The 27,645-nt window shown below is 44.4% G+C and overlaps 1 protein-coding gene across 8 annotated transcripts in view; it reads left to right on the top strand.

Moving 5' to 3' along the window:
* The window catches only part of LOC124185279 (segmentation protein cap'n'collar), a 119,530-nt gene that overhangs the window by 45,790 nt on the left and 46,095 nt on the right, over nucleotides 1–27,645 (top strand). For all 8 annotated transcript variants that reach the window (XM_046575868.1, XM_046575866.1, XM_046575865.1 and 5 more), the window contains exons 2-3: nucleotides 13,306–13,488; nucleotides 19,000–19,087. In XM_046575868.1, the coding sequence (XP_046431824.1) occupies nucleotides 13,306–13,488; nucleotides 19,000–19,087 (271 nt within the window). The remainder of the gene's footprint in view (nucleotides 1–13,305; nucleotides 13,489–18,999; nucleotides 19,088–27,645) is intronic.

Raw genomic sequence — 27,645 nt, 5'->3', positions numbered from 1 at the left:
CAGCCAATCGCGCCTGCCTTCTAGAAAAAAAGTCATTGAATCTACTGAATGTTTAGTCAAGACCGGCGAAATAAACATTTATTTGCGTCAATTCAAGATTCGTTGGTCTAGCAAAATTTTTAGTCGATACATTCCGTTGGACCGCTAATTTAGTTGATTCAATGACTTTTTTCTCTCAGTGCAATATTGTGCCAAACTCAGACTTGTTTTAATTGTCCTGGAAAAATCGATAGGAAATGACGGGACAATGTGACGATGAATTATGGGTTTTTTGTACTGTCCTGCGAAATAAATTGAATACAGTGAATTTGTCTTTTCTTCTTTTAACGCGGTGCAATAAATATCACTGAGCGATATTGCAGGAATGGGATAATTTTAATTTGATAGAAATAGTCAATTACCGTGTCCGAAATCACCTGCCGTTAGATCTTTAATAACCGCAGTTCAAATACAAGAACAAATCGTATACTGACTGCGGTATATTTCAGTCGGTATATAGAGGCAACCTAATACAGATATCATTCGGTGTGATTTTTCGTCCCGCAGCATTTAATATCCCCGTTATGCATCAAATACAACAGTTTTTGTATTATTCCAATATTATTTCTTACGCGAACAGTTCTTGTTCGCTCTATAATATCTTACTCACGCAGTTAGAAAGGCTGGCGTAAAGAGTTTATAGGTATACAGAGGAAAAGAAGTATATTTCATCAACTTTATTGAGCCAACGAACAGATTTACAATCATTTTTTCTCGATTCACCCGTGAAATTTCCCATTTTCTGGACACTAAGGTACAGTTTAAATTCTTCCACCTTGGCAAAGCCAATGCAGGATCTATCTTACGGCGCACCTATTACTTGCCTTGTTTATCTAGGTACACAGTAGGTACAGGTGTATGACCAAAAATAACCCGTCAAGCTCCTATAACTACGGTGATTAATCGGTGCGCGCGGCGATTCGATTCTCCCTGCAGTTGATCCGTTTCACATGTATTTACAATATTATATATACATATATATATATATATATTTATTGCATTATTCCGATGGGGAGAGATAAGACACGCGGACGAAAAGGATCCCGAGGAAGAGGAGGGGGGAGTTGGTGGGAGAGCATAAAAAAAGGGGGAAAACCCGATAGCGGAACGAGAGGTTAGAAGGCGAGCCGCGATTGGACCGAGCTGAGGTTGATTAATGATCTTTTCTCAGCAACCCTCGGCTCGCCGTTTCGTCGTCTCCTCCTCTCTCTCTCCTCCAGTCGTCGCTTCTTCTCCGACGATCCTTCCTCGCTCCCTTCGGAACCGCGTTGCATGCTTTCTTCCCCGTCTGCACGCAGCAGGGATACGTCTCTGGTCCGCCTTGCGTATATCCCCTATATTATACGTACCCATCCAGCTTCTTAAGAGAATGAAACTCCCGTGATTGGATCTTCCTTCCCGAAGTCGACCCTTCGTGGGCGCGAGTTGTTACCGATACACAATGGCCGCTGCGTCCTTTGATTGTGTCGACACACAATACGGAGATAACCGGCGGAGCTTTGGTCAATCCTAGTTAGCTGGCAACTCTTCCGGGCTTGCGCTGAAAACCTTTGGCTTCAGACCCCAGGATGAGCCGCTTCGCGGTACGAGTAGTCGATAGACGTGACTGAACATCGACGAAGTCAAATGATTTAGAATAGTAGAATAGTCTGAACATGGGTCGAAAAGATTTCACGAATCAATTGGTAAACGGGTGAATTCGGGAAGGACGAACACCGCCAAGGGTATTCGTCACCCGAATGAAATTGGTGGGTGTAAGGTTTTTACTTTGAAATTTGGATTTTATACACTTCTGAAACATCGTCGAATCTTCTTCTTCGCGAATTTGATTCGCGTCAAGTGACAACTCTTTGCAACATTTCGATCCTCTCTTGGTATTGAAAATAAGCCGTGGGGAGAGGATAACGCTCCGGACGGATCTCGCCCGAGCGACCAACAATGGCTAATCATTGTTGCCCGAGACCATCTCAACACGGTGGATGTTTTCGTAGACGAATTTCACAGAAATTTACATCGGCGGTGTCGGAGTCTGAGCCAACAATAGCAAAGCGTGTCTAGATCCCGAAATCCCGACGTCGTCGTCGACGGGAAAAAGGGCGTCTGGACGTCGCGTCACGTCACGTCTCGGCGTCTTCATGTGCCGGATGAAAATACGTGCCGTGCCAGAGCTCAGCGAATGGCGGTTAAGTAGGAAGTGTCAGCAGAATATACCCTAATCATCGTTGGACTGCTGATGAATAACGTTGAAATCGTAACAAATTGAGGATCGATTAAATAAACCAGCGATGGAAAATCGACCAGAATAGAATTACTTCGACTGGAACGGTGATTATTCGCGGACTCGCCGTCTGTGAAATCTTTCTACACACCTCCTCGTCTCTGATCCAGTTCGGGTTTTAAGATTCGAAAGCTCCGAGTGCCGCGATTGAGAGGAACTGACGGACCGACGATCGCCCCGCTCAAACCTTTGAAAAGCAGAGAACCGAATAGCCAAAGAAAAGGGTCCCTGCAAGAACAGAAGAATGGACGTGGGCGTTACTCTTACGGCACCCTTGGGGCCCATTAGCGGTCCCTGACTAAGTCCTCCTCACCGCAAATGTCCAAGTCTCTTCTAAATACTTGAATACACCGAATACTAAATAATTTATGAACCCGTTTGGGACGCCGAGCTGCACGCCGGGACAGGTATTTTCAACATTTAAGAGAACCTGACGATGCGGTCGACGGTTCCTACAACAATCGTCGCCCTGCGAGTCGTCAACGGGTTTATGTTTCGGTATTCTGCAAATCGAACGAGCGCTTATTCAAAGAGTTGGTTCTTCGTCGCTCGTGATTTTTAATCTTTTTTGGAAGCGGTACGTCGTGCAAGTCGAACGGATGTAGATGACATGGAAACGACTGTCGCAAGGTGCTGAACGATACGCTGGACGTTTCGGTAAAAGTTGAAGCAAGGGAAGGGAAAAAGAAAATATTGTAAACAAATTTGAAGGGTCTTCCTCGGTCGTACGCACCTTGCCACTGCACCCGCCTTTTAACTTGACTGGATCAAGCGACGATTATCCACGGCTCACAGCGACTGACATTCACCTAATTATACTTAAACGCATTCTTACACCGAGACGCGGTACCGTGACTCGAAAATTTCTCCCTTTTCGAGGCGTACGCGTACCCCTCGAACGTCGAGCCGAGGGTAACGAGTCACCGTGCATTTCCGACGAGACAGCCAGCCAATTGTTTGTTTGTTGTTCGGCCACGCCGCAAGGACTTTATGCCTGTTAACGGGTCGTAATTCCAATTTCTAAAGCCGTTACGCTCGTAAATTGTAAATAAGTATAGGTACCGAAAATTATTTACGGTATGGAGATGATGGTTGCTACATTGGTTGTAGACGAAAAAGAATGTTCACTAACTTTCTTTATTATAACCGAGGATGTATAGTAAAACCTTGCACAAATGTATAAACCGTTAACTCGTTCACAATTAAATCGCATTAATCTGTCGTCGAGAAAAAAAATAAATAAAAAACCACCAACGATTATTTCAACAGTAGAGACCATTCGATTTGAATCTTTCGATCGATCGAATCTGTTTACGAGAACTCAAAAAATCTTCCCGGTCAAACCGTACGTATAAAGCATACGGCGCATTGATAGAAATTTTCGATGCTCTGTACACGGAGAGAAGAAGAATAGTAGATTTTACTGAAAAGTGCAGTAAAAAATACACGTCTCAAATATATATTTTTTCCATAAATGTAGTAGATTTTACTCTGCGCACAGTGATTTTCACTGTTTCCAGAGTGAATTCTGTATTTTACGAAGTACGTGTATTTTATGAAAAAAACCTGACGTGTCCCACTTTACCTGCAGTTTCGAGTAAAATCTGCTCTCTTATTCTCCCCGCGATATGCTCTTCGAGTATTATTCGTTGGTTGTTTTCCTCGGCGTGAATTCGAGGTACAATATACACGGTAAGGTACGCGAAGCATTTATTCTCCCCGAGTTTTAATTAGTGCGTCGCGCACGCAACCGCTCCATAATGGCGGCTGCGCCTCCTCGAGAACGACGACGTCGTCGAGCGCCGAGGGGAAGAGGAGAGGGATTTGATTAATGATCCCGCGGGATATACAGCGAGGGGAAAGAAAGCGTCTATCCTCATGGGGATCCCCGACTCTCCTACCCGCAAACAAGGGTGAAACCGAGGGCCTCACCTCCCCCATCCTCGTAACCCTGCACCTTCGAGGAATCAAGAGTTCTCTGTATGCGGCTCGTGGACGCAAGGCCGACCTCCTGGCTTCCTTTATCGTAAATTCTCGGTGCCCGCGAGGTATTCGACACTCGACCTACTTGACGCACTTTCCGTAAACTGGCAAATTTTGTCTCTCTTCGTAAATTTTATAATTAATAATTCGTTTGATCAGAGTCCACCTTGATCCCTCGCAGACTTGCAGCTCCTGCACCGTTTTCACCCTGTCTCTCTCGGATTCTCGGTAGTTCTTGGACTTAAGTATAGATTAGTGCACACACGCCCAGCTCGAGGATAGTTACAAACGAGGAACCCCTACGAGGCCGCGAGATGATCGGGTTTTCTCGGGTTTGTCGGGTGCTCGAAGTCGGGAATAAGAGAGGAACCCCCGTGGTTGCGATACTCCGATAAGCGTCTTATTACCTCCGCCTCTGAGTATCCGCGGGGCCTTCTTCCTCCTCTTCTTCTTCTTCTTCTTCTTCTTCTACTTCGACTTCTTCGCCGCATAGCCGCGCACACAACCTGCGGTATAAATTCCATCGCGACCCTCCTTACCTACTTACAATCCCTAGGGAGGGATTAGTTATTCCAGTGGAATCTCAAGCCGGTCCCGTTTCCAAAGGGTTACGTCACAGAGAGATTCAAAATGTACCCTATTTTTTTTTTTCCTTTCATGTTTCATCTCAATTCCGTGCACGGATGAGAAGAAAAAATATAACAAACATAGACACTTGCTGCTGGGAAGGGGGATAGAAAATCCAAACGAACAGCCTACGCCGCAGCTTTCGTTTATGATACGCTTATCAAAGCGTCGCATCATGTGTAGTAATGATTCCGAGGAAACAGGTAGCTGCTGTATAAACGATCAACTCGAGGCAAATGCTCTTGTAACCTACTCGGTGCACGCGGTAATAGATGCTAAACATTTTAAAAACAATCCGTAAATCCTCTTTAAAACGAAAGTGGGGTGAAGATCGTTGACAAAAATTTTCCAGAAGCCATCGCATCTCCGAGTATTTTTAGAAGAAAACGTCAACGCTAAGGGATCATTCAAGTATTAGCTAAGGCTAAAACAGGGGTAAGCCATTCAGAGAAACGTTATCAAATGTTATGAAGCAAACAGTAGTGGACACAAGAAGCAAACGTTACCAATCGTTATCACTAGGATTGGGATGCAAAAATTTGGAAAAAACAAGCGATAGCTAATACTCGAAGAAGTATTTAAGACCCCCAAGAAATCCCTCAAACACATCGTTATCGAATTACCTGTTTCAAGTGTCGCTCTTCTCGACCGATCGACGCCGTTCTCCACGTTTCCGATAAAACGTACAATTCTTGATCAGATTACTCCGACGTAAGGAGCCACCGCCTTGTTATCTGCGAACCTATCGCATGTTTGTTGCCCTTTGAAGAGAGGCATTGTCGCCTGACCATCGACTAGGTGCCTAGGTGCGGCATAAGTAATGGGCGAGTATTAAAGGGTGGCGTGGAAATCAGGGATAATGCCGAAAGACCCTAACGGTAGTCGGTCCATTAGAGCTCGACGTTCTTCCTCTCAACCCTCCGCATCCTCGAGTCAGCCGGACTCCGACTCTGAGGGATTTCGAAAATACAAGGAGTCGAACGACGTCCGAGGAGGACGAGCCGCGAACCAGCCAACCCTGTTGCCAAAGTATAGCTGGTAATCCCTGTTTGGGAAGAGAAAACCAAAGCCCAGACCTGCGGCTGTGTTCACTTCGTAACCAGATTACCAACCAATTTGTAAGGATTAGTACCGCCGCTGCGTCAGGCACGCCCATTTTTTGTCGTCCTGCTGGGGCGAAAATCGACCTAATAATAATTATTGTTAAAGTTTGTTAGATCGGTTGAAAATTATTACGTACTTAAACTTGGGTCATTCGTTCTATGCATCTGAGTTTGCTCAATATCGAATTAAAAAAAAATATACAAAAAATTTCAAACACGGCATGTGTAATTGTTGTAAAGATCGATTGGCCATTTGTTTCAGTCGGATCGTTCACTTGCAGGCAAAAAACCACCCAACTCTGTTAATATTGATTGACTCTTGCAGCGATCCCCCCTAATTCTCTATCATTGTCGTAAATTAATCGGGGCTTTTGTAATAATAATACAACGCGACGTGGTTTCCGTTGCACTTTCTCATTCGGGAAATCTTTCTCTTAAACGTTGTTGATTCACCGGAGCGACAAAATACCGTGAGAATTATTATCCTCCCGATTTGCAAGCCAACCAGGAAACCCGCAAAGTTGATCTTCCACCGCTAATCGGCTTCTCATCTATCCGTTCGTAATTGCTTTCCAAATTTCTATTATATTATTTATTCAATCGCGATTGCGCATACGTGCGCATTGTATGTACGTGTATACATGTATACGAATACACATGTACCAGAAAGTGCGGAAAATTACCAATTATACAGCTTACAATTCCCCAAAAAACCGCAAAAAGATCCAATTAAATGCCAGCATATATCTGTCGGTGAAAAACTTTGCTTCACATCTTCGAATCACTTTTTAGTTAATTCGTTACTCTTTTTACGGATGATACGATTTACCATTAGCCGTTAGTGAGAAACATCTACAAGGTGTAACACTTTCAATGCTTCCCGCAATTGCGATTGATCATCGTCGCGTGTAAAAACTTGTACGCTCTGATTTTATGATCATCGCGCATTTTCATTATACGCACGATGCGATGCCGCATCGTTGTAATGGAAGATAAAAATCCTGGCATCTCTCCTTTCTTGTATCAAAAGATTTGCCTAACGTCATTCAAATAATCTACCGCAAATAATTAAGCCAGATTGAATCCCTTGAGCTGGATCTCATGAAACGAGTCAGCAAGATTTATTCGACTAAAGTTAATAGTTTATGTTTAGCCGAAGAATGGGCCCCGCTTTTTATTTGACTGTAGTTAAACTTTACGCTTTCGGCGGACAAGCGATTTGTTTTTCATTGTTTTTCGTTTCTTTAATATCTAGAGAATGGTTCCTCTGAATTAATTATAGTTTAACTACTTTTCTCGTTACGTTTTCAATTTTCCAAAGAAATTTTCACCTCTTAATCCGTCGAACAAATTTTTTTATGCCACGAACACTTCGACGCGTCACGTCACTCGTAAGTTGACGTAAAAGTGAAAAAAAAAAAAAGAAAAGGGAACAAGAAGTTGATAGGAATGATTTTTTTGTAGAGAATTCTACAGAATTTTATTAAATGATAATTGGTCATTTCCAAATTTTGCATTGAAATACGAGGCGGAGGTTTTATTTCTTCGAAGGAAATTCATCTTTCGCTTAACCAGCCCTGCGAAATATCGACCAGTCGTCCATTAACGAGCTGCTGCATTATTTCAACGAAATCGCGTCTTTCATACGCAACACGACGTTACAATATTCTCTACTACGGGTGGAATCCGCAATCTTCTCTGCTTCGTTATGGACGTCGCGAGACGATTCGTCGACCCAATTAAAGTAGAATGAAAATTTGTCCAACTTCCTTAGCGATCATCGATCCGGTCAGAGCTGCAACCGCTGATGCCGCCGAGGAACGAAAAGGCGGGCGTGGAAGATTGACACTTTTTATTATAAACCCGTTACAAAAACGGTGAGACGACCGAACGGAACGAAGTGGTAGCATGCAACTAGCGCATTAAGGATTACAAAATTAAAAACATCTATTTCTTATTTCTTCTCCACGGTTCAGCCATGACGATATCTCCGACTGAATTACGATCCTCGCGCGACACTTCGATCCCTTTGACGTCAAATTTATCCAATCGAATCGACGTTCCGATTTCTTTGCGGGATACTATCGTAATAAGTACTCGTGTCACATCGGCGGCTTTTTCATATTGTCAAAATCACGAGAATAACGTGCGGGTATTACAAAACTAGTTTACTTAAATTCACCAAACTACTTTACGTCCCAACGTTTTCTATCTTCCCACATCTGAGATTCCGCATAAGTACCTACCTGTGGAAGAAACTCGATACCGAAGCATTTGGTGGTCTAAACGAAGAAGTTTGGTCTGACAAGAATCCTACGTTGCAATTTTTCAACCCCTTTTCCGTTTGCTTCCTTATTGCAGCAATCTGCCCATCGGAAGTTTGGAAAAAAATTCTGTACCTAACTGGCTTGAAAGTTCGTGATTTTATACGTAAGTTGAGAAAGACCTTCTTCCATAGTTCGAGGGCGAAACCGGAAAGAGCATCAGACGAAAACGAAAGGAGACACAAAAACGCAAAGAACGCACCTCGTGGCTCATTATTTACTCTCATTTACTCTTATACCGCAGGTACGGTGTTCTCAAAACTGAGACGAAATCTCCCGGAATACTTCAGCGGTAACATTTCGACCCCGGTTTCCAATCACGGTTTCATCCTTCTCGCCGCCTCCGCAGTCATCAGAACCGTGAATATTCAAGTTTGGTCACGGGATGTGAGACGAGACGACCTTTGACCCTGAAAACAAGTGGATTATACCCCAATAAAGGAACGTCCACGAATGTCGCGAACATTCCGCGGCTTTCCGAGCTTTAAAAATATGATTCTTCTCATTCTTGTCTTTGGGATATTTCGTCCGAAACGCGTGCGGTCCTTCCGTATGTGCACCTGGCATTATACGCGTAATTGTCGACGAATGAATTGGCTCTATCGCAGTCCAGATGATCAGGGTGTACCGTTCGTTTCCTAAGCAAAACACTAATTCTTCTGCTCGGTGGCTGATGAGAGCAGCTGTATTGCGGAACGACGTTTGTTCCACGATTTCTCTGTGAGACCAATTTCTACCCAACGCTCGCCAACTCCGTACCGAGTGTAACAACTCGGATCCAATTTTCAGTCAAATAAAATCAGAATTGCTCCGGTTTTTAGGCATATCCCTATACCCTGTCATCCAGTTCCAATTAATTCTCGGCGAAACTTATTCCTGCTTTATGATTATACACTTCTTACTGTAGACTTTTATACAATTCTTCTTTCGTGTTATAGATATCTAGAATCGGTGGATTTCTTGTTTACCGTAGCCGTAGAAAAATCCAGATTAAACATTCTTGATTGTGTGTAACCCCGAAGTCAAGATTCGATGTTAGTAATTCTTTTTGTTAGCGAACCGAATGAAAAGTCTCTATTGCGATGAAAAAATCTTCCCGTCGCGATTCTCTTCTGAAATGTCAACGATTTTATTAATTTGACGTGATCTTTTTTCCAAAAAATAAGAAAAAAATATTGCATCTAATAGAATTTCACTTAAACACACGCGTTTTCAATTTTTACAATACACCTTTTCGCAGATGCATTGGCGTGCAAATTAAAGCAGAAACCGCTATCCGGGATGAAAGAGAGAAAAAAGTAAGAATTGTTTGTCAAACAATTAGCCGATGGTTCGATAAATATTTTAAACCACCGCCGGGACGTGCGGCGAAGCAAAAAAGGAAATCCATTATGATCCGTCTACTGGTATTTACTTTTCCAGACTTCAGCTGTAGGAGTAAGAGATCATTCGAATTACAAAATTTCCTGTTAATCGCACCTCGTGCGTTAAGAAGGCGTGTCTTCGTTTAAGTTTTTATTTATTGCTCGTGAATGATGTCCGATGCAAAAAGAAAAAAAAAAAAACCATGTCTCAGATCTTGTACCACTGCAACTTCTGAGCGGCAATGTAATTTTCGGAATCCTTACAGTCCCTTCTTAAAATCCCACTTTTTCAACTATTAGGATTTTTTGCGTTACAGTCGCAATAATTTCTCTTCAAGAATCGCTTGGAGGGTAGTAAATTCATCGAAATTCTAGAGGCAAACGGCAATAATATACCGCTTCGAATACCTCTTGTAAGATTTTACAATTACTTCTTACTCCAGCCGATCTGCCTACCGAACCAAACATCTTCAGACCCATTGTTTTAACCCCAGTGATCGACTGGTATTATACGCTCATCGTCAGCTAACTCTGGCCCCTATAAAACTCTGAGAAACGTAGATGCGAGATAAATCGACTCCCATCATCGGCATGTAATTGCTGATCTGCCGATACCTATGCCGTTCTGTCACTGCCCAATGACACACCTCCGAAAATACATCTGCGATCGTAAAACGAGTCGGCAATACGAAGCCGTTCCCTTCCAATTTATTTTTGACGAAAATTTGGAATATATGTTAAAAAAAAAAAGAAAAGAAAAAAAAAGAAAACCACAAAATATAACGATCGCCTCTTGCCTAACAACGGAACTCAGCCCTCCTGAGGCGTGGGTGGTGCACTCTCGCCGCCATGTTGAATCACCCAGCGGGACATCGTAACGCCGCGCCCACCCCGACCCGCTGGTTCCTGGCTCGTACAGCGACCCTCGTCCTCGACTTCGGTTTTCAGGAGTGCCAAGCCGGCTATCAACCTCCGGAAATAAATATTTGCATGGAAAACCATACCTATCGTTACCCATGCGTTTAGGATTTTTTTTTCCTTACCGACTGCAGAGGACGAAGAACAAGGTTAAGTTCACTCCCAGGATGTCATCGATGATCTATCTTAAAATTATATCACCCCTAATTCATCCTTGAGAAGATGTCGACAGAAATTGTCTTTTTCCACGTCAAATTGAACACACGTATCTTTCGATGGATACGCATCGGATTTTGTGTCCGAAGAAGCGAACGTCCGTTTATCAGTTGTTGATTTGTTTTTGGTTCGACGATGTAAAAACAGTTCCAAGCCCGATGACAATACCGTATAACTTGACGTCAAGGAGTCATTATCCAGTTGTGAAATACGTCATATTGATTTCATCTGGAGTTCTATAACCAGTAGGGATATCTGCAAAAAATATATCCATCGAATGACTTGTTGAGTAAACTCTCTTCGTTTCCCACAATTGAATCGACACCGGCAGGGCGGGGCACGATGAGTGAGAAGCTGCAAACTGTAATCGTCTATAACAGTGCGATGATCTAATAGTACTTTCGAAAACGGTTCTAAATTGGCGAGGAAAATCCAGAGATTGGATAACGGGCCGGACTATGACGAATCCACCAAATTGGCCGATTGTCAGTGGGGAACTATTACAGCTGCTGCATCGCTGTGAAGTCGGTTCATGCCGCTGTGTACCGTATTTACGGCTCGTCTTGATGCCACATTTTGTACGACAGACGCGCATTTAATTCCCGCGTGCTCCCGCAGCTCCTCGACCTATGATCGGAATTGTGACGAAGAGAATTCAAAGCTCTTCTTCTCCTTCATATACGCAACCAGCTGCAGCGGACCCTGAAATAACTGCCTGGTCACTCAGGCTGGCGCTCTTTTTATTCTTTACACGGTTTCTTCACATTTCGGTGTACCTTGTACCGAAGTTTCTCTCCCTCAACTCGTCCGTTTACCGTATCCTTTTGCCACTCAAATACTCCGATTTTTATCTCCGCGCAGAAAGCGCTTTTGCATTTTGAGTTGTACGACCCTTTTGGGTGAAGATATCAATCGAGTTTTTCATCTTCGTCTGTAACTAACTTACACCATTCTTCGGCGAAAGATATGTAAGAATTTGAAAAACGGTACTTTAATACGAATTCGTCGGTTACTTTTCAACAAGACTAAGATAATCAATCGATACATCATCGAATGATCCTGACTCTCCGGGGCTTACTTTAGTTTCCTCGTCATCTCTAATCGATTGCTAATCCAGATGAAAAATTATTTTACAGGTATAAAAAATGAAACTTTGAATCAAATTTCTGTTTCAAAAATATTTCAATTCCGATGTCGAAGAGTCGACTGTTTCGGTAACAAAAAAATCTGTCTAAAAACTATAAACCACCTTCAAAATTTCCCCTTTTCACATACGTTACGGAGGCTTTTGTATCCGACGAGTTATAGATCCAGTGAAAATCATTCCTATTCGCATTAGAAGTTATAACATCTAAATTACGATTCTACTTATAGGTATTGTTACACCTTTATATTGAAACGTATAGAAAATACTGTTGCGTGATAAATTTCGAAGATTGCCCGACAACTCCCGTCAAGGATTATTAACACGGCTTCTTTTTGTTCTCTTTTGCTTGTTCTTGTTTTTTTTTTTTTTTTTTTTTTTTTTTTTTCTACCGCCATTGAGGATCCGTTTTACACCTACCTACAACATTCGGCGAAAACGACGTGGCGCCAGAATCCGTGGCGCACGGCACGGCTAATAAAATGTAAGTGAGACGAGAAAATGTGCGTTGACGTAGATTGCGCACGTGCACGCGTCAAGCTTTTCCTGATATATATACGTAAATGGACGTCGCGCAAGCGCCATATTTGCTGGTTCAGAAACCGTACGAGCATATACCATCTATGTACAAATGCACACGCGACCACGCACAAAATGGCGGAGCCTTCACAGCGGTGATCAAGATATTCGCATCGCATGTCCCGAAGGTACAACCAGGAAAAGAAATCGCAATTCTAATCAGATTGTGCCGAATTAGTTTTTCCAATTAATCATGTTACACAATCGTTGTATATGCGAATGTACACGTAATTCAGAAATTAATTTACGAAAATTTTTGCCAAGTACCGAAAAAATTATTTATGAAACGGTTTAAGATACGTTGAAATGAATTTTATTAACGACGCGGAACGGAGAATTTTCTTTTTTACCTATACGTGATACATATAGCTACTCGTGTATAATATGGTTGTATGTGGTTAATGCAAATTGCATGGCTCCTGCACAATTCAGCAGTAACTGCTTTGCCTTTTTTTAACAAAGGTAATAAATGAGAGACGGCTGCAGACTCTTGTACATTTCACGGGAATCAGACATTTCTACGTCCAGGTAGATCGTATCGTGGGATTTAGAAAGTGACGGGTTTACCCGTCATGTATATACCTACAACGAAGTCTGACCTGTATTTCAATTTCGACGCGGGAAAAACTTTGCACAAAAATTAACTAGCATATTATACTCGACGACTTCTTTCGTTACACGCTTGACATGTATCATGTAATTGATCGCTAATTTTATTCTGATCTTTCAGGACATGGATCTTATCGAGGTTCTATGGAAGCAAGACGTGGACCTGGGTTTCAGCCTGGATGAATCCGTCACTTCTGTTACCGAAAAGTCAGCTTCATCCCCGGACGATCAGGACCCCGAAAAGCCGGACGAAAATTTCGAGAAGCTCAAATCCCTCGAGGCCGCTAATGATACCGAAGTACAGGTGAGTCTGATTTTTCGTACTACACCTATACAAAGTTAATTCGTTATCTTTAAAAATTGCATCGGTTGATCGAGTGCCAAGTTACAAAAATTTTCAGTATCGCCAAAAACCTAGTTACGTTACAAAAGTTTTGTCGGCAATAAAATTTATCGTTCAAAGAAAGGGTTTTAAAAAAAACTCTTTACTAATTTAAGTTTAAGACACGGATTTTTCACAAGTGTTTACCTGGACGAACTGTCAATACTTTCGAACCGTAGTTCGTCCGAGGAATAATGTGATGCAGTGGAAATCAAAGTATAAAAATAAAAAACAATTCCGTATCATCGATTGTCATGAATCAGTTGATCGAGCACGTACCGTGTCCAATTTGTTTTTACATGTACCTAAACGTTTGTCTAATATAGATCGTGACAAATGTCTGAAGAAGAAAAAGGCTATGCTACTTGCCTATGCAAATTTTTTGGTACAGTACTTAATCCTACGAGACTTAGTGAATGTACAAGTTACTTTACTTTTGTCTTTGCTCTTTCTCTTTTGATTTGAAAAAAAAAACAGATATACCAGGATTTTGCCTTGAACAAACATCGTGAGAATCTTCAGTAGCCTGCTGTAGTTATTGAAACGTATACGTAACCGTCCATGCAACACAGATCTATGCATTCGTGAATGTGTATGTACTCCGTTAGAAACTTGAAACACATTTACGAAATCGATCGGAAAAATTGATCAAAGTAGAATGGAAAGCGGGACGACACTACGTGACCGAACGACCATTCCGCTGATCGCTTTTGCTGATGTTGTGTTGCTCCGCAGCACCGGCCGGACAAGAATAAATGTCCAATTGAAGAATCAGACTCCGGTCGGGCAGCGTGCAGTTGTCAAAGCGATTGCTCTACCGTCCATTACGAATGAATGGACAACTGTCGGCATGAGGTACAGTCTCCGCGTGTATCATACTGTTAGACCGCAATTAAAAAAGTTGATTAAAAGAACGACTCCACTCGACACGGTATCTCTACACTCTTTGCGGAGTTGCTTTCCACCCCCTTTTTATCGACAGTACTTGTATCGTATGTACTGGAGTGTCACAAAGTGTTACAAAGTGAACGAAGGAACTGCGTGTTCAACCTCTGTCTTCATTCCAATGTTCGAGGCGATTGTCGCGGTGTCTTTTTTTGTTTCCACTTCTATTTTTTTTTTTTTTTTTTTTTTTTTTTTATCAAAGCCGCTCGTCGACGGAATTCAGCATTACTCGATCCTTGGCTTATCGTAGGGTGGCAGAGTGGCAGCGTCGTAGCACCAGGGGTGCGGACCCTGAGGATGACGTTGCGTCGGCGGACTGGGCGGGTCGCCCATCATGCACGCAGCCTCGACTCCTCGCGTTTCTTTTCCACTCCGTTTTCTTTCCCCGTTCCTGCCTCTCTTTCTCTCGTTCGTATAGTATTCTCTTCTTCTTCTTATTCTTATTCGTCCTCCTCCTTCTCGCCGCAAGGCATTGTTCACCGAGTTCCACCTTTGTGCGAGCGCCGTTCGCCGCCGCTGAAGCCTCTTCACAGTCTTCTGGGTTCGATTTACCATCGAGAACCGCGATCACAAGGAAACGAGGTACCAAATGGAGGAGAGACGTCCAGTCTACCGCGGGACTTGCGAACCAGATTAAGGCGGTGATCTCGAGTCGCGAATCTGACTGGAGCAGCTTAATTTTGTGGCCGTCGAGATCTAAAAACGTCGTGAAATACTCAGACCACCGATCGATCCGGAAATCTAGCTTGGACCGAGGATCGATGACGTATGAAGTAAAGTCGAGCATCCGGAATATGGCGACCGCCATTTTCGGGACGGATCTGCACCCCCCGGGGGAACGTAACCGGAGTGCATGGGAGTGCATGGGAGACAAAGATGGGAGAGAAGAAGGGAGATGAACCGTGAAGAACGAAGGAAAAATGGGGCCAAAAGGACGCCCACTCACGTTTTCAATTTCCAGGACCATTAATGCGTCTACGTTCCCTCCTACCGATGCCATGCGGGGGTCGAAACTGGTCCATGCCTCTCGTCCATCATCTTCCCCCGAGAATTCTCACCCTAAAAACCGAACGGGCGCCACTGGTTGTTATGCTTGCGTTAGCGCACCGCGAGAAATCTCGCAAGTGATTTCAATACGTATTATTCTTGTGCATAAATATAAATTTGTACGTGATTTATAACGGATTCGCTGTCTCGATGGTTGAGGGGGGCGAACGGCGCCTGCCAATACGCCAAAGCTTGTTCACCTACTGTCGGATTGTTATCCCGTCGCAAATCGATGAATCGGAACTCGCAGGGTTTAGTTGTAGCTGCTGAGAGGTGGAGGAATGGAAGGAAACGGAGAAAGGCTAGAGAAGCGGGAGAGACCGAGTCTAATGGAGAAATTGAGGGAATGTAATTCTGTCATGCTGGAGTATCGCGATCATTTAGCATCGTAGATCCCACTTATGGAATATCCATCCTACAGCCTGCACCCCAACAAAATTCTACAGTGTCATACCACTCGAAATATTTAATCATCGTTATTATCCGCTCAACGTGTTGTTTCGTTTGCAGAAACATTTAGGATCTCGGACCAGTCTTTCTCAAAAACGCGACTCAATCCATCGTAACTCTTCTCACAGCCAATTCCCACAGTCAACAGCTCGTCTCTATATCACGGTTTTTTTTAATTCCACCCGGCCTAGATACCTTGATACCAAAGAAAACGGTTCGCGTGTCACTTTCGGCGCATGAAAGAAGTGAGGTCGAAGGTGGTTGGGTGGTCCTCTCGCCCTCAACTGATACGAAGTAACAGCGCGTAGCCTTCACCCTGTGGCCTATCGTATGACAAGCCTCGCTCGCGTACTCCTGACGTCGCGGCAAGGGGGTACAGGGGGACCGTAGAACCGTGACTGGCACCATTTTCCTGAGGTTTGAGAACGCACACACGCGGATCGTCGCGCATTGTGTACCCTCGATGACAGCGTCGGTGTGCGCGATGGGGATGAAGAACGTATGTCAGACGGTTTCAAAGAACGGGTGGCATTGATTTCGTATATTTATATACGGAGGTGGGCCGGGAGGTTGAGGTGGGTTAGCGTTCGTCGGTGAAACCGCGTCCTCGTCGACGTCGGCGTCCGAGTCCTCCTGACAGGCCGATAGTCAGCCTCGGCCCTTAATTGAGAGCTATGCCAGAAATGTCTGGACGTCTTGCTCGCCGACGACAGAGACCTCCATTGTCGAGTCTGTACCGCGGACCGAAATGAAATGATAATCACAATCGTAATGATGATAATTCAAAGCAAAGTAACAACAACTTCAGATCAAATCTGTAGCTCCCCTTCGAAACCGAAACGACGCAGCCTCGGTATATCTTGATCTCAATTTGGGACGTACGTATCTGCTCTGCGAGTCTTTGGCGATGAAGGATGCCTCGAACGTTTCACGATTGTACCTGCAAACTTCACAAGTGACGGCCAAGGCGTGCTTTCGATGTGAGTCCAAACGTTTTTTCCAAACTTCGAACGGGGTGCTTCTCGGCGTGAGAGATATGAACACCATCGGCACAGTCATCTGTACCACTCGCAACTCGGTTACGGAATTTTCGTGTCGGCTTTTACCTCCGTAATGAATTTCGGGTGTAATTACAATATAACGAGAGTCCGTTCAAAGCTGGCTGAGAGTCCGAGAGAGCGGCGGAGTGCCAGAGTGGCGGAGTGTTGCAGCGGGGGAGTGAGAATATCCGAGGGTGGTTTCGTATTCAAAAACCCCTCCAGGTCTGCGCGCGGCACGCAACAATACATCACGGTCGGATGGATGGTATCGGAACCCGACTATGATTAATGGTCACGACACAATGCTGTTTTCATTAAACTCATTTCACTACAGCCGACGTATAGGCGTGTACGCGGCCGGCCGCAGCCATGGACTCGCGGGGTTCACGAAGGGGGGGCGGAGGAGCGGCTCAGAAATAAAAGACGGATAACGCGGACCTTGACGGGAGGATATCGAGGACCCCGTCGTGTACACAATAATTAGTATACAAGGCTTGCGGGCATCTAAGCAAGCTGCCAACTTCGCCAGAATTCGAATTTGGAACGCCTATAGTTGGCCGCTGGTTCAAACTGATAGACAAAGAGACTTACCGACTCCTCGGGATGAGAAGCAAAAGCTACCGTCCGAACTATAAGCGGCTGAAAACGCCAAACTGCTCAGTTAAATAGGACATCGCGGCACAATTTCGTTCCTAGAATGCTACAAAAGTATCATCTTTTCGTGATTCCTGAACGTTGCTGCGTTGTGTTGGTTGGAACGGAAACGCGTTCGGCTGCTAATCTCAGCCTAGTCAATGTTGAATTTTGCTTACTTTTTTAGTTTTTATAAACATTTCACGGCCTGCCTCATATTGTGTACACTCCCAAGTGGATTGCAGCGTCTGTAAAGGCTGCATCAACCGACCAGTCCACCACCTCCCTAGTAATCTCCAACCGTGTAGAGCGATGAAGCTCTCTCGGGGTTTGTGTACGAGGTATTGTCGCTTCGACAGTCGCGCACTGAAGGCGAGAGTGTATTTTAATTGGTCGAAATGATTACCCAGCAATACGGGTGTTGTGTACGCCTGAAGGACAGAACGGGCACACGTGGTATTAACGGACCTTACAGTCGAACAGTCAGTCAGTCCGGGATGTGTGCATTTAGCCTGCATTGTCGGATGGGATCCTAAACCGTGAGCTTTGAGAGCGACGACTGGCTAACAATACGTGCAATCATCTATACGCCGGGCACTGCAGTACCCGCCACCTTGGCTGGAAAACCTTGTCTCCAAAAAGAGACGATCACCGCCGGGGGTGTACGATCGTGATTCGTGAACCTTCTTTCCCGCAACAGACGTCCCTGTGACTCGTCATCGTCGTCCGCAGGTCGTCAGAACGGATTGTCTACCCGCGATGAGCCTCCACGTCAACGCGGCGTCACGTATGCCCGTCTACTTTGTGCCTTCGTTGTTCGCCAGCGCCAGTCCCGAGACCAACCTCCATTCCCAAAGATCGAAGACCAGCATCAACGTGACGCTCTAGTTCGATCGGAATATCGACCAGACCTGGAACCCAACGAATGCGTAGACACTGTCGTAATGGGTCGCAGTGAAAACCGTTGATCAATAAATTTTTTTGGAACCAAACCATCCCACCGAGCGATCCGACGTCCCCCATTGACTACACTCTGTCTTACGTCCCATACTCCATAACCTACCAGTCACAGAGGATGTTAATGTGTTCCCTGTAATCGGGGCTGGACTAACGCGGCTCGAATCCGGGTGCCCGAGGCAATTCGTTGGTTGACGTACCCCGACTTGTGGTCAGTCCGGAACGTCGATTGGCCAGCGAAGTAATAAACGTTTCTAAAACGCGCGTGTATCTAGGAGCGTACGAATATCCATTTTAATCAGTACCGGCTCGCTTATGCTGATCGGCATTGCACACGATGAACTGTGAATTATGATTTTAGGAATCCATCGCCAAAGACGTCGAAAAAGCCCGCGCCGAGGAGGCAGATCCGTGGGCCGGTCTTCCGTACACCATAGACTTGGAAACCGGTGAGTTAAGCTTCGTTTCATTTTTTTTTCGTCTTTGTCTTTTCTATTCGTTTATTCGTTTTTCTTTGCATCACTGCCCGCCTAGGGAGCAAGATAAGTGCAGCCGCACGCTGCGCGGGATGCATGTAAAATTAAGGCAGTAATTTGTAGGTACAAAAGTTACGGAGAGCTGTTACAACCTGCTTCTTCTTCGCTGGCTTGGCAACTGTCCGCACCTGCGACCGCGCCCTGCACACCCATTACCATAAACACGATGAAACCTCGTTGTACCCGGAAAGAGGATTGTCCAGCCTGGCGGTTGCACCTTTTTTTTCTTCTTTCTCTTCTTTTTCCTCCTCCATTCTCGACGTGAACATATTCCTCGCAACCATCGCCATTTCCGGTCGCCAGTTCGAAATCGGTACTCTTCGCAGTCAGGATCTGTCCGCGAATCGTAGACCCTGCCTTCGATTAATTGCCAATTGCCCAATCATGTCCACGAGGATTATTCTACCCATGAGCCAAAGATCGATCTATAAAGTCATCGTGCGTCCGGTGGTTCGATTGAGCCACCTACTCCTGTTTCCACTCCTCCCCCACTCAGCGGTGTCGATGAATATTATATCTATAAACCGTAGGCGAGGTCAAGTCAGACGAACGTAGGTTGACCGTTTAATCGGCGATATAGTTAAATCTTTTTTATTCGGGTTTCTAATGACTGGCGTTGATGAGTAGCCGAACGCAGACATTGGTTAATGTTGAGAGCAAGAAGTAAATTAACTCGAGTTTAAGATTATAATCCGTACATTGGCGTGTTTCGGGAATTCTTTTTATATCTTTCGCGTTGTACAATATCGGTGTAACGAAGCCTGGAATATCACACGAATTGAAGTTTTCAAGCATGTAGTATCTATTGCTCGCTGACAAAAAAAAAAAAAAATTCAACACCCGCACCACCTCGCTTTCTAGAAAAATTCAACTGGTGAAGGAATAAGATGCAGTCAGTCATGGTACCCGTTGTCCAGAGAGAGTGTCGACATATCTAGATTCGAATGTCCGATACAGGTGGTTTGTTTGTTTCCGGGAATCAATCAAGTCACAATAATAAATGTCTACGGACTCTTGTCACAGATTCGATTACCTGCGCAGAAGGTTCAACCAGTCAACGTAATTTCCGAATTATATTCAAAACGTAATTCCAAACGTATCTTCCACGGTACTTTCGACTATCTTTTCAATTAAATCATCATCCAATGTCAACATCACCTGCGGTGCAAATTAGGAAAACGAAGGGTGCAACACATGCGTAAAATAGACGATATTTCATTCGAACTATTCGCGGTATGATCAACATGCGTGGAAGATGATGATGATGAAGAAGAAGAAGCAGAAGAAGAAGAAGAAGAAGAAGAAGAAGAAGAAGAAGAAGAAGAAGAAGAAGAAGAAGAAGAAGAACCCGGACCCTCCTGCGGAGTCTGGGCGCGCAGTTCCGGATGACGCTGGGAGTGGCTCGAGGAACGCCCTCTCCTCTCCTCTCTCGTCTCTCCTCTCCTCTCCCCGCTTCCCCTTCTCGCCGGGCTTTTTCCCCCCACCCTTGATTTTCTCCTCTCCTCTCTCGGAGTCTCCTCCGCCCCCACCCCGCTGCCGCCGCAAAGGCTCTACACGCGGTCCCCTCGATCCCCACCCACTCCCCCTGCATTTAATTACTTTAGAGACCAGACAGGCTCGGCTTTTATACTTATAATACGCACCTTGTCTGTAACGATGCGCGTTCGTCTCACGATGTCGACTTAAACCCTCGACAAATGTACTCGGGATCTGGGATATTTTTATTATACTATTGTTGTACATACCATAAACTGTTCTTATTTCTTATTTATTTTTATTTTTTTTGTTTACTTCATTTTCTTTTTCGGAATCAAGTCGTCTCTTTCAAACAATCCGCACTCTTGTTTTTCCTAATTTACTCTAAATCGAAAAATTTGCCGATTATCGACAAAATTTCATCGGTTCGCACCACGGAAGAAGGCTCCAAATTATTTGAATCTGTGATGAAATCGAGCCGACTTTTCAACTTTCACTAATAACTAACTGGAACTCCGTTCATTTCACGTATTGTTCAGTGATTCATTGAGATCTACGCGGATCTAGGCGAGCTAGAAAAGGAAGGAAAGAAAAAATAGGCAAAAAAGAAAAAAAACAACACGACGCACACATTGATCTTAGAAGCAAAAACTTGCTCGATCGCACTGTGCTGGCATTGTACATCCTTTATAGGATAGTTAAATAATGGTACCTGTACACGAATAGGGCGGGAAGGGAGGTTGGCCACACCGTATCTAGCAACAGTTGTCGGTTGATTAGCTTTTTAATTATAGACCCCCACCACGTGACCTTATCTCGAGACGGTACGAATCACATGCATATATTATGTCCGATACGTCTAATATAAGGCGTTCCGTGTAAGAGCCCCGATTTATTGACCCTAACTCATTGGCAATCGACGTTACCGCCGATCGTCGCGATTGACGCGAAGTTCTTGCAGTTTATACGGAATAATAGAGTATGGGTGCATTTATAATTGGTCGAAGAGGCCTCGTACATTCGGTTATACGTATACCCATCCACACACGCGCAATCGCCGCAGCATCGCCCCCGCCGTATCAACAGATGTTTATATCAATATTTATGTGTGTGCGGCTTCGGCAGCTGCCTGTACGATACGGAATGAAAAAAAAAAATTTTTAAAAAACGCTATCTATCGCTGTTACACCTTTCGGGCAAGACCATTGATCCATTAATCAACCGCCATGTTGAATAAATGCACCTACGTATATGTATACCTGAACGTTATATATTGTAGACACGATGGGGAGAGAGCGAGAGCGGGAGAGAGCAAGAGAGAGAAAGAGATAGAGAGAGAGAGATCAATCGCCTATACGTAGACCGATTTGATCGGCGCGCACAGATTGCCGGGTAATGAGTCTTGGGCTTGCCGACCGGCCGGTCGGCCGATATGCGATGATGGTTGGATTGTAAAATTTGTTCATTTATTACAGGTATACCTATTTACATCCCCCCGCAACGCCATGCCGCAGAATTGTATCGGCTATCGATCGATCGGATCAACATTACGCGTTATACATTATTACACAAGTAATACCGAAGGAGCAAAATGCTGCTGTGTTAGATCGTATCGCGCTTGTGCAAGCTGATCCTGCGACTCGTATTGCCCCACGATTGTCCGGTGCAACGGCAATCGAAACTCGAGCGTTGCAATTTATAATTACAGCGTGGCTTGTTATACATACGTATAAACTGTCGAACGTTCAATTTTCGCATCGTAAGAACAAACGCTGTTTGCTCTGCGCTTGCCTCGAGGGAATCGGCAAATATTCTTTCCGTGATAGGATTATAGGCCTATCCTAATGCAGTGTGTATATCTAATTCCAGGGCAAGGCTGAGGGAAGGGGGGTAAAAGGATACGGGCAATAAATCTCACGACGTGATCAATTACATCGTATATTTATTACTCTCGGTATGGTTACAGCTTCTCAACAATAATTAAATAAAGTAGGAAACAAAGGAGACAATAACAAGGAAAAAAATCGTTGGTATATGTACGATGATTCCGCGGACCAGTCTTGTAACTTATAGATCGTATTTGGATGATTCTGTTTTATTGAGATTGAAATTCGCTGGGCACCACCTGCGTGGTTTTTTAAATTTTTTTTTTATCAAGTGCGGATCAAGTGCGGATCGATGCGGTCTGCGATAACTCTCTGTCAATACGAACGGAACACATGGATGTATGAAGCGTAACTTTGTACGACAGTGATTATACGGTCACGTATTCACAGAATGATATTCGGGCAAAAAATTGATACTCTCGTCAGATATAAAACTCGCGTGCTTTTTTGTTTTTGCAACTAGATGCCAATTGATGATGAGACACGTCGAATGAATTGTAACGAGATTATAGATACACCGTTCAGATTCGAATTGATAGACACGAGTTTAATTTGCATCCACGACTGCTTTATATGTATACGAACGTTAACGTATTATTCACCATCGAATATAGATTCGAAAAACTAATTATCACAACACTTCGTTTTGGAAAATCGATTATACCGTCGCATTCTTCCACAGCACCAATTTCTAAATTAATTTTCGTCCGAACGATTTGCGAACGGTCATTTTTTTCTCCCTCCTTTGATGTTCTTCTTCCCTCCGCGCCTCAGAACCTGCCGCCATTTTCCGTTTCCCAATTCCACGCTTGATCGCTCTATGGTTAACTTTTCGGGGTTTCGGTTAGTTTCCTGCCATTTCCGGCTGCAAGCTCGATTTCCGAAACACCTGCACGTGCGGCTGTACGGTTGAATCGCGTTTTGTGGACGACGATTTCCACTCGAACGTACGAACAATTTCGTCTTTTAAAAATCGCATGAAACAGAAGAATAAAAACATAAAAATCCGGATCGAATTTCGATTCGAAAGTCTTTGACGACTGTATCGTCATATCTGTTTTCATGTCCGCTTGTACTTGTACAAAGTCGTGTAATTCGTACGACACCACGGGCTGCAGGATCGAAAAGGAAAAATAAACAGGCGGCATCTTTCGCGTCTTAGTTATAAACAATGATAAATATGGAATTTGCGCGCGAGGTGAACCCACGTATAAATTGCCGCGGTATATCCTGAGCCGACGTATAATACCCAACTACCTTAAATATCTTTATGCCATACGGATTACGTAAGTCCGTCGGATAGCTAGACCTTGTCGATCGGATCTGACAATGGATTGCGGATCTCGCGGCGTTACTTACACAGAGAGTTGATGGATTATCGGTAAACAGCAGTGCCACGGTGTAAAATCTCAAATCTCAGCCACCCACGACGCCATCGTCTTCCGTCTGTCGGTCATCGGCTCGGAAGCCGTGATATTCGAAGCGAAGAGTCCGCTTTGTAAAGTTGCTCAAACGAAAGCTTCACAATTTGCGAGGAAAATGGCGAAGGAACTTTGTTCTCATTCAATCCCGGGAGCAAAACTTTCCTTTCGTAATTAACGAAAAAATGGGACCAATATCAATTCTCTTACTTCCATTCCCGAGAAAATTCAAACGGTCAAAATGGCGACAACCATTCGTGGTGTATCTTCTGAATTCGGATTAGATCGTAGAGCGAGGGGGACGAATTTATTCGATGGCTCGGTTTGACTGCAGGGAGAAACGATCCCATTGCCTGTACCTATTGTTATATACGTGTATAACGCGGGGCTCGGCGAGGGTGATATGGGAATAAATTATCATAGGCGTACGGTTCTTTAGTCTCCGCCTTCTCCGATGAAGGTGCTTGCATGGGGCATCGATAGACGGAATACCGCGCGTCGTCTATATCGCGTGTAATAGCTTCGGACAGACGTAGAGGACAATAACTAATCGTGCTTGGCTCGCCCCTCGAACCGGAAAGAGACACCGGCGGCAAAAAAGCGGAATGAAAAAAGTTCGAGAGGAAACATTCGACGAAATAAGAGGAGCGAGACAGCCGCACGGTGCGCGCTTTGGAAACCAATTGAACTTCAACATCTGGCTCTGAACTTCAACTACATTCTGTGGAATAGAATAGGAATGATGAACCAAAGAATTCGTGAGCATTGTAGGTACTTCGCAGTTCTTGGGTGATGCTAATCCCGTACGGAGCAGGACTTTTTTTTTTTTTAGCCTGTCGGAAAACCAAAGGAGAATAAACTCTGCCGAGGTACATAAACGCGGGTTTATTCCTCTTGAGCGTCTTAGACGACTACATCCTTTGCTAAAACTCTGTGTCACGGTCTTTGCGGCTTGTTGATATTGACTAGTCATGGATTATGTGTGCGATTGACTATTGGGCCGTACTTTGCCGGGGCTATCTGGTCTTCGCGAACGTGGATCGAACGTCTGTATCGAAATTTCAAATCCACCTTGTATCGTGTTCGTTACGGTCTTTGTGGCGAACTGAGGGACGCGATTTTTTTTCTCTCCGTTACCGTCTTTCCTCTTCTTCATTTTGCCACAGAGGCGGCAGTTCGGACAGTTAATTCTCTGTTACACGATGAAAAGGAAATTGAAATATGGTCGGTGATAAATTGCACGTAATATAATCTCACCACGCACAATAATTAGAGGCTTCTGTTTCGTGCGTATAGTATCGCGTAATTTTGGTTTATTTATTTTTTGTTCGCGAAAAAAATTTAGGAAAAAATGGTTCTTCGCCACAAGAAGAGACTTCGGTTGTAGTACGATCAGCCTTTCTTCACCTTCAAAGACTAAAAACCCAATAACTCGCTGAATGAATCCTTGTTATAAATAATAGCCGTAAATTTTGTGTCGGTGATCAATGATCAATACCGATTATTTCGGTCAAATACTTATGCAATTGAGTTCTTGCAGGCATCATGCGGATTCAAACTGAGCCGCGATTTACCGCAGAGTTTTTTCTTTTCACTGTTTCTTTTTTTCCTACGTTCTCAAAACCGTGGCGGATTCGACGAGTATAGTACAGATTTTCAAATGTCAACTTCCAGTTCCAATGCCTGACCGCACGTATTTCTTAGCCGCTTATCCATTCTCTGCATTCTGTCGTGCGGTACCGAGTTTTTTAATTGAATCGCATTCTACTCCGGCACGTTTCTGTGGATTCTAATAGCCTTTGTACTTTTCGTTTGTTGAATTGCGTAACGATTAAACGTAACAAAGTCAACATCCCGTTCACGTAATATGCGAAAATTAGAAGCAATTATTCTGTGATATTACGCTTATTGCGTGTGTAGAAAAGCAAGGAAGAGACGCGGCACAACGAAAATTATTAATATTAACGATGTTTTAATTACTATCTCTTCGCGTGCCTCGAGGCCCGGATGGGTTTTACTTTATTTTCAACTTTTGTCGTAACCCTGGGCTATTCGTACGCCCGTGCGTGTAATCCGACGAAAGCGTCGGCGTATCTCCAACCCAAATTGTCAGTCCTTGGAAGAAGAATACCACCGGCGAACACAACGATACAATAGTCGAAAACTCGAGGGGGCAGCGATGGTATATATTCGGCCAACGCGTTGAAGAATATGTTGTCGGAAATTATAAACGACGCGCACGTGACAACCACGTAGCCGCCTGCAGGCCACGCCCATGAAATGTATTAAGGAAATTGCTTTTCATACCGCTAGAAATTTCACCCTCTGTCTATATCGCGCCATGGATTTACGCGAAACTGGATCAAATTTAAAAATTTATCCGGGTGGTTGTCTTTCTCGCGTGTCTCGTCGTCCGTGTAATACTTCTGGACTGACGATGAGAAATCCGGAGGCGGAACCTGGAAATTAAAAAAGCCGCGTGCGCATTTTGAGCTGTAAAGTTGTCCGGGCAGGAAGGAACCACGGCTCCAGACTTTCCCGGCACAGCCTCATTGCAATTCAGATCACTCTTCCGTCCCACGAGAGAATCAATATTTGGAGCTATCCGTGTTCCGCCATGTTAGAATCCCTCGGGGTTACGCTCGCCCGCTCGGGGGCAGCTGCTTGGCAAAGACCGTTCGGGGGTTGGTGCTCGGGAGCGTGACTTGCGACAACCACCCCTGCTACAGGAGTACGCACCATTACTCATATCATGGCTCAGCACGCGGTGTAAATTCAAGCCCAACCTCTGTGCGAGTCGAAGAAAGATGGGGCACGCACAAATGTATTCGACGATATTCCGGATTCCGGCGTCGTTAACAATAAGAGTTGATAGGTATCCAGACTGCAGGCTGCGCGGCCTGGAGTTCGTGCAAGCAGCGTGTTTAACCCGGGTTTGAATTAGTCGGATGTATATTGTAACGCTTCCTTAATTCCGCCCACTCGTTATCTCGTTACATGTTCTCGCTTCCCCGAGATCGACGTTACACAGACGCTCGGCGTCTAATTCGGTTTAATAGAAGGTAGATTTGGACGGAGGATAAAACGCACGTCGCTGCGTAATTAGAGTGCAACGTATACCGCGAGGGAGGAACGATAAGTTTATTGTTGCTTTGAGAAACCAGCCAAGGCGAGGAGCACGGGATGGCGTGGCAACCCCGTGGACAGCTGAGTCGTATCAAAGACATTTCAATTCCCCGAGGATTAAAACATTTACATAAAACCCATATTATGAAAGAGACGTAGGTACGTGCCGTACGCTCTTCTATAGTCCTAATAAATGATGATGTGTCAATGCGGGCAATGAAAAATTAAACTTTCGACTTGTCAAGCTTTTTCAACTTCTAGTGTTATAATGCTTTTTTACCTTTTGTAAATTCCACTTTTTACCTGGACAGGATCGACGGTGTAACGTTGGAAAGGATTTTGCAACTCATCTAGTCCCTCAAGGTTTCTTTTAACAGGGTTTGGATATGATTCCACCTTTCCGAACCATCCCGCCAACTAGACGTATACCCTCCATCCCGTATAATACACGCTGGTTTCGTTCTACATAAAACCTAACGCTTTCGTATTGTTCAAGCACGAAAATTCTTTCCACATACACGATCGCGGAGATTGAAATTGTATCGGCAAAATTGGCGATAGC

This window comes from Neodiprion fabricii, chromosome 6, assembly GCF_021155785.1.
Source record: "Neodiprion fabricii isolate iyNeoFabr1 chromosome 6, iyNeoFabr1.1, whole genome shotgun sequence".
NCBI lineage: Eukaryota > Metazoa > Arthropoda > Insecta > Hymenoptera > Diprionidae > Neodiprion > Neodiprion fabricii.
Note: the sequence above shows the minus strand (reverse complement) of the source record. Positions and strands in the feature narration are given on the sequence as shown.